This window comes from Pholis gunnellus, assembly GCF_910591455.1.
Source record: "Pholis gunnellus genome assembly, chromosome: 6".
NCBI classification, from domain to species: domain Eukaryota; kingdom Metazoa; phylum Chordata; class Actinopteri; order Perciformes; family Pholidae; genus Pholis; species Pholis gunnellus.
Window position 1 is genome coordinate 23,760,034 of NC_136532.1, and position 8,328 is coordinate 23,768,361.

At 44.9% G+C, this 8,328-nt stretch overlaps 1 protein-coding gene across 1 annotated transcript in view; it reads left to right on the top strand.

Annotated features, from left to right (window-relative positions):
- Positions 1-8,081, top strand: part of znrf3 (zinc and ring finger 3) — a gene marked incomplete at its 5' end in the record, with an annotated part of 30,626 nt that extends 22,545 nt beyond the window's left edge. Inside the window, 4 exons of the mRNA XM_079160959.1 lie at positions 269-379; positions 1,656-1,823; positions 4,222-4,324; positions 4,433-8,081. Coding sequence (XP_079017085.1) covers positions 269-379; positions 1,656-1,823; positions 4,222-4,324; positions 4,433-6,198 — 2,148 coding nt within the window. The 3' untranslated portion in view covers positions 6,199-8,081. The remainder of the gene's footprint in view (positions 1-268; positions 380-1,655; positions 1,824-4,221; positions 4,325-4,432) is intronic.
- Between the last annotated feature and the right edge of the window lie 247 nt (positions 8,082-8,328).

The window sequence follows — 8,328 nt, forward strand, 5'->3', positions numbered from 1 at the left end:
CTTACAACCCCACAAAAACACCCGAACTATCCCTTTAAATCTCCATCCTCTCAAGAAAACAAAAAAAACATCAAATCTTCTCTTTTTAAAAAAAATCTGCAGTCAGGCCGCAACTAATTATTTTGCTCTGGTCCTCCGAGCGACTAACACAGCTAATGTCCTGAATGAAAAATACCTCCATTATCCTTTTAATAGCCTTTTTTTTAACAAATTGTATGTGACTATTATTTGACAAATGTGTGTTTGTGTTGCCCCTCCTTCTCCACAGCAGCCCACGGAATATTTTGACATGGGCATCTTCCTGGCTTTCTTCGTGGTTGTGTCGCTGGTTTGCCTCATTCTGCTCATCAAGATCAAACTCAAGCAAAGGAGAAGCCAGGTCAGTGTCTGCTCGTCCAGAACAGAAACAACACGAGAGACTTTTATTTATCAAACCCCAGTTTGAGTCACATGGGAACACAAAGGGACGTGGGCCTCTTGCACCAAACACACGACGCCGCGCCTCGTGTTTGTTCCGGTCGACGCAAACTTGTTGTTCCAGGTGTTGGGTTTGGCGGCGGCAGCGCTGCTGTTGATTGATTCCTCTCTGAGCGGAGGCTTATGTCGGGGCGCGTGAGTCAGGATTAGCATTTAATTAAGAGACACAGAGGTGTCATGACAGGGCGGAAAACCGACAGCGGCATCCATTGAAACAGGTGTAATCCTGCCTGCACACTTGTGTGTGTGTGTCTCTCTCTCTCTTTCTCTGTGTGCGTGTGTGTGTGTGTGTGTCAGCGGGTGACTTGGCCGTGACTTCCTTTGCTGGTTAATTAAGAGAGCCGCTTACACCTGGGGCACATTTGTCAAATGTAACAAACCTCTCCTTCCTGATGTGTGAAACATTAATGAACATCTTGTGGATTAGATATTGTTGACACAGTATTAACGTTTCCTATCCAAGTGACGGGTTCGCCCCCTCACAAGACTACAGTTAATTACAAACTGAAAATATAGATTTTTTTAAATCGCCGTGTTTCATGTCTTGTCAACCCTGTGATGAGGAATGACTTTCATGCCAAAGTTCCTTGCTCTCTTGCTGACCAGGATTATCCTTTTAAAAAAAGTCTTCAATTATCTCGCTGTGAGGCAACATAAAGGAAGACACGCCCCCTTTTTTGGAGCTAAGCCTGGGCATAAATAACTGCTTCACATCAGTGATGCAGCAGCAGTGACTGCTATAAATCCCAATGTTTGCTACACATGTGAATCATTGAGTTTAATCCCAATAAGTGGTTCTGCATGTGTCAATTTATATGTCACCATTTTTTTTTTAATAAGTAACATTTTTTCGGAGAAGCACGAAACAAATTAGAGATAAAAAGAGACCAGAGAGTCGGAGCCAGAGAAAGTTGCTGATGCATCAGTCAAACATTGCAAAATGATGTACTGTGTCAAAGGGGGATAGTCTCAAAACATGGCAACATCAGCCCTCGTTTATTAACGAGAGTAAAGAGGAACACGGAACAAACTGACGTGTAGGACATTTAGCAGGATGTAAATGTTAAGTTATGTCATCTTAAAGTCATAATTTGTCGGTTTTGTTGGCTTTCACGTTGAATTCTACAGAGCTGTAAAGATATTCCCCGCTGACCCCGTCCCCACCTTCCTCCCCACAGAGCTCGATGAACAGAATGGCCATCCAAGCGTTGGAGAAGATGGAGACGAGAAAGTTCAAGGCCAAGGGAAAGGGCCAGCGCGAGAGCAGCTGTGGCGTCTCCGATTCGCTGAGCAGCAGCTCCACTTCCGACTGCGCCATCTGTCTGGAAAAGTACATCGACGGCGAGGTAAGACATGACACTTTGTCCTTTTTTTTTTATTTGATGAAAATGACTTTGTCTGCTTTGGGGACTTTCAACAATCGCCATGAATTGTGCTATTCTCTCACAGTGAATACAAAGATAGACACGTCTTGTTTTTATCTTCACATGTATGGAAACTACTTTGAATAAAACCCGTCTCAAGCGTCATCGCTGTACTTCCCTGTATTGAATCAATTGGGCTCGGGTTCATGAGGAAAAAAGGAATGTTTCTGCTTTTATTCTGAAATTCAAAAGCTAAGAGGATGTTGGTAAAAAAAATTAAACTATAAAAAACTTCTATTTGCATCCAAGCAGTCCCTTTTTTTAATATATAATTTAATTTAACAGCATATTTGTCCAAAAAACCCACCAATAACCGTTAAAAAAATAAAAACAAAATAAGAGAAGTTTATGATACAAATGCATGAACCGTGGAGCATTTCGAGCAACAATTCTCTCAGGACACAAACGCAGAAATAACAAAACAGCTTTTTCTCCAAACTCCACATTGTGTGCGTGGGACCATGTGGGAGCCAAACTTGTAAACTGGCAGTGTTTGTGTGCTCATCTACCCACTGAGTTTGTTTTCTTTTCATTACATATTCTGTAGACATGAAACATAATGCAGTTCTGTGGACAATAGAATGGAAGTTCCCCTGATGTGCTCGGGGGACCGCAGGCCCGCGGTCTCTTCGGTGACGTTCTTTTCCGGCGCCTTTTTAGATGTTTAGTTCAGTCTTTTGAGAGCACCTGGAGAGATAACGGTACCCAGAGTGCATTGGGTTGCGATTACGCTTCCTGTTTTCCCACTGTGGCCTTCTTTAATCCTTAAAGGACTCATTGTGGAAATATGTATCCTGATCTTGGACTTTGAGGGTTTACTGTAAGAGCGTTGCTCATCCTCATCACATGGGCGCTGCGGGGACAAACCCCCTGTGGGACATAGCTGGTGCATGTGTGTGTGTGTGTGTGTGTGTGTGTGTGTGTGTGTGTGTGTGTGTGTGTGTGTGTGTGTGTGTGTTTGTGGTTATGTCCTTCCGGTAAGTAGGAGAAGAAAACACAACAAAGCGTGGCGCCAGGATTGCACAGAGGAAGTGGTGATATAAAAGGCTGAATGGCATCAAAGTGCTGTTTGAGCAGTGAACCAAGCAACAAAAGCTCGGGTGGAAAAGAAAGAAAGAAAGAAAAAAGCCCAAAGTTGAGTCGCATTAAGCCATAGAGTAACGTATTTATGGCTCTCACTGGAGAATAATATTATAATTCATATTCATAGCGCTCCTGCTGTCGTGTCTTGGAATTCCTCCATGCCTATTCTCCATCGGAATACAAAGTGTCGCTTTCTTTTCATATCAACCCACAAGTGTAAGCCTCCTGTTTGTTTTGTTCCAGAAAGTGTTGACATTGAGCGTCGGCGTTGTGTTTGTGCTGTGGTGTGGTGTGTTTGTGATGTGAAGCTGGCTTCTCAGGGGTAAAAAAACGGGACTTAAGATTCAACGACGGTTCTGTTCTTTGCTGCCACCTTCTGGACATTCAGCCGCTCCCAACCACATATTTATTCACCGTCTGAGAATCTTTTTGTTTTTTAATTAACAACCTTTCCATACATTTTTTTGACCACATCGACAGTTTGAGTTCTTAGCGACACACTTTATCTTACATTTACTTGACGTTGATTGTAAGAAAGCACAACTCTCACACAACAGTCCTCATTTGGACCACTGTATCGACGCAGCATGATTCAAATAGACGGAGTGGGAACGAAACACAAGAGAATGAATCGAGTGACTAAACACGATGCAAGGTTTATTACCAAGAGTAATAATAGTAATACACACGAGCTGGAAACACAACCTTGTCACTGAAAACACACAAAGACAGTATAGTATGCCAAAAAAGTCACGATATAGTACATCATAAAGATTGTCAACAAAAACAGACGGTATAGTAGGAAATACCATTAAAATAGAATCATAGTATAGTATGTTATAAACATGTCATTAACGTTATTATAACAAAAAAGTCCTCGTAAAAATGTCCTAAAATTGAATTAGTAAAATCATGGTAAAGTATAGATACAATTTGTCATAAAAATGATAAAAGTCATAGTATAGAATGTTATACAAATTAAATAAAAAAAGCCATAAAAACTTGTACAAATGTAAAACTACTTCAGGTTTTGGTGTTAAGAAATGAGCAGGCTCTACTTATTACCATTAAATGAAATCTATGAACAGCCTTTAAAGTGCTACCAGGCAGAATCAAAGATCCTTCATTCAACCAATAATACTTACAACGTTTGACACACTTATGACAGCCATCTCGTTCTGTTTGTCTGTGACAGTACAGGTAGAATCTGACCGTTGAGTATCTCTCCCCCCAACAGGAGCTGCGAGTTATCCCCTGTGCTCACAGATTTCACAAGAAATGCGTCGACCCCTGGCTGCTCCAGCACCACACCTGTCCCCACTGTAGACACAACATCATCGGTGAGTTGGTGCACAGCCTCTGGTGTTTACTCTGGTTATAACAGAGACATTCGTGAGGTTGCTCTTCATTAGAGAGATACTAAATGTTACCTTCTGTGTTTTCCTCAGAGCAAAAGAAGGGAAATCCAGGACCAGCATGCATGGACCCTGGCAACCCGGTCCACGGCCGGCAGCGGGTGGTGCTGCCGGTCCATTATCCCGGCAGGGTGCACCGTGCTGGCCAGGTGACCGCCTATCCGACCAGGACCAGCATGGACCCCCACGGCAACCCCATCACCATGCTCACTGCGGACCAGCACGCGGATCCACAAGGTCTGTACCCGCCCCAATCGACGTCTGCCTTCCTCCGGAGCTACCACCCGGCCCTCCACCTGGACCACTCGCTCAACCCCCACCACTGCGGATTGGAGCACCGCGGACCCCCCGCCTACCCAGCACAGCCGCATCACGCGGCTTTCAAGCGGCCCAAGTTCCACGGCCGCAACTTTTCCCGCGCGGCCTGCTTCTCGCAGTACGAGACAATGTACCAGCACTACTATTTTCAGGGGTTGACTTTCCCTCAACAGCCTGAGGGTGGCCAAGGGCCCGCCATGGCAGGGCCGCTTGGTGCAGGAGGAGGAGGAGGAGGAGGAGGGGCCCACAAGGGCCACCACAGCAGGGCCTTTCAGCAGGGGCTGTTATACCCCACGGTGGTACACATGGCGCCCGCCTCTTCGTCGAGGATCGGCGAGACCGGCAGCGCTTCTGGCCTGAGCTGTTACCACGGCCACCGCTCGGTGTGCAGCGGCTACCTCGCCGACTGCCCCGGCAGTGACAGCAGCAGCAGCAGCTCGGGCCAGTGTCACTGTTCCTCCAGCGACTCCATGTTGGACTGTACCGAGGTCAGCAACCAGGGCGTGTACGGTAGTTGCTCTACCTTCCGCAGCTCGCTGAGCAGTGACTACGATCCCTACGTCTACCGGAGTAAGAGTCCGTGTAGGGGCTCCGTTGGGGAGGCGGGGGCTGCGTCTTGCACCGCAGCTCCCGCCGAGGATTCGTCGCCCCCGCTTCCCTTGGGACACGACTGCCTCCAGCTCCCTCCTGGAGCGTCGGGGTATAGCTCGGGGGACCACCTCTCCAACTGCAGTTTGGAGCCCAACTACAGCAGTCGCTCATCACTGGAACCCAGGGAGAACAGCAACACTAGCACTACCTCAGCTGCGGCGCCGGAGGCTGCCGGAGCAGACAGGGGGAAAGGGGCGCTGGAGGAGTCGGGGGAGCTCAGGGCCGCGGCCTGTAGCTGCTGCTTTGAGGTGCTTCCTCCCAACGTGGAGTGCAAAGGGCAGGACTCGGACCAAGCGGGGCCTCTGGCCGCGGGACGCTTTCACAGGGGGCTTGACTTTCAGGGCTCAGCCTCCAAGAACTACTTTTCCCCCGAGCACATGTGCCCTTCCTCGGAGCAGGTGAGCTACGAAGGGCTGCCTTGCTGCTTCTACAAAGAGATGAAGGTGCACCGGGCCGCTGCGGGCCGCTACACCGAGGACTACGCCGTCAATGTGCAGTATGCTCACGCGGACTCGGAGGCCTGCTCTGGACAGGGCTGCTGCGAACTCAACCAGAGGATACCCATAATTCCCGAGGACACAGATTGTGAATTGGGCACAGGGGCAGAGACCCAGAGCAGTTTACTGCCCGTTGGTGTCGCGGTGGAGGCCGATGTGCGGACAGGGGAGCGACACGAGCTAAGGGAGGGTTACTTCACCTCGGGACAGTTAAGAGGTCAGCCGTACCCTCAGGAGGAGGAGGCCAGGGCTTTGTTTCACCCTCAGCTCTCTGCAGGCCCCGCTGCATTGGGAAGCAGTACTTCAACAAGCGAGGGCGGTCTGGGTTTATGAACTTGAGCCCAGAGAGAAAGGGACTCAGTGAAAAGTATGTATTTGGTACCGAGTCAGTCAGTCAATCATTAAAAACCCTCAGCTGCCTTGTTCTAACCTTGAATGTTATCATCTTCGATTGTGTGGATTTCTACTGAAGTGGGCTGTCGTTTTTTTAGACAGTGTTATCGAGTTCATTCCTGTGGCCACCAATGTCTCGGCGCCAAACTGTGTTACCGCGGCGCTGGGCCAGAGTGATACTACGGATATGGATGGAGGTGAACTGAAACTAGAAGTAGGTTGGGATGGGCATCTATTTACAGACTGTCTGCTGCCACCAAGGGTTCGGCCCCTTCAGCGCTAAGCAATCCGGGCCCAGTTCTTGTGAGATTTTTTTTTTTTTTTTTTTTCAGATTTTAAATCAAGAAAAAGATATCTAGACTCCCGTCTTTTGAGATTTGTATTTCTCTACAAAAAAAAAAAAAAAGTAGACTCTTAATTCACAAACATCTACATGTATATGTGCACACATGAACACTGACTGCCTATAAAGCTTCAACCACCAACTCAAACAGGTTGTACGGACATAGCTATACCAAAACAGAAAGACATGATTGTTTTTTCTTTTCTTTTCTTTTCACTTTTTTTTTTAACAAAAGCAGGGAAATGGGTCTTTCTAGGTGTCTGTGACCCACACATTTCTCTGAGGAGAAGAAGCTATATATATATATATATATATACATATATATATATTACAGAACAAAATGCATAGAAATGTGAATGCAAGGCGGACACTGGTCTCTATTCAATACAATACAGAATTTGTTTTATGCATTGCATTTCTGTCCAGTGGTGGCCTGCCTGTATGAGATGTGCCAGAGCAACATGAAAGCCTTACGCTGGTAACGCTATTTGTAGCAATATCTAAAAGACACTGCGCCGCTTTTAGTCCAACGCCAGTGTAACGTGACGGTGTCTCGGGTTTCAGTAGATTTCTTCAGAGGGAGAGTGGAGCACTCTTACCTCTTGTTTGGAAGCCCTTCAAAGTTGTTTTTTTTTTTTTTTTTTTTTGCTGTCATAGACCCAATTTCCTCAATGAGGCATGCTCTAATAAATATCTATTAAAAGGTTCAAGCGTGTATCAAAAGGCCAAAGGAAAGTAGCTGGAAAAGACTCATATTTCATAAGGGTTTTCTTATTGTACTGTGACTTTTTTTTTTTTTTTTTTTAACGATGCAGTTATACATACCACAGTGTATCCGTTTGAATCATATCGTGCCATGCATAATACATACTCGCGATATCAATGCTTTTCATTCATGCCTTTCTGTTTGTCCTGCAGACTGTTTTTATACTGTTTCTATGAAATATACACATTCTCTACACAGAGGACAACTTTCTGAAATAACCCTATTTATAAGTTAACCCAGTGCTGTAATCAAGTGAGAATCTAATCTTGCCTTTTGCATAGAGATATGTACCTACTGCAAATATAACATTTTGGGGTACTTGAGTCACTATTTAATTTTTTTTTTGTCATTGTTTCTAGCACTTAAGAAGATTAAAATGTGTACAAAAATTAATATTTTTTAATTTTTTAAGAATATAATTATTTTCTGTCATTACCATTACAAATGTTTAAAAAAGGCTAGAAATCAATCCGTGTATATTTCTGTACCTGTATAGCAAACACATTTCATGAATGGAAATATGTTCTCTGAATATTTATTTACTAATATATTTATCTTTAAGCCATGTCTTATGTTCAGAGTGTATGAACGTTTGAGTTATTTGGTTGCTTTTTATTTTGAGAAAAATCACTAACATGAGACTTTGTATATACATGGTAATTGCACACAAGACGATTAAATCTTCTCTGACCAAAAAACTGATTTTAAAACTTTAGTACCATACAGTTTTGTAATTAAAGTGTACAAAGATCTGTAAAATATACAGTTTTATTCAAGTAACTCATGTTGTGGTCTCCTCTTTTTCATCATCTGCCTACAGAAGAGCACAGAGTCTTTACATTGTTCACATTGAAACCGGAGTGAAGAGCCAAAACTCCACCGGTGAGGTTGAAGCGCTCACACAGTAGAAACCTGCGTCCTCAGTCACACGTCTAAACTCCTGCAGGATAATAAGAGCACA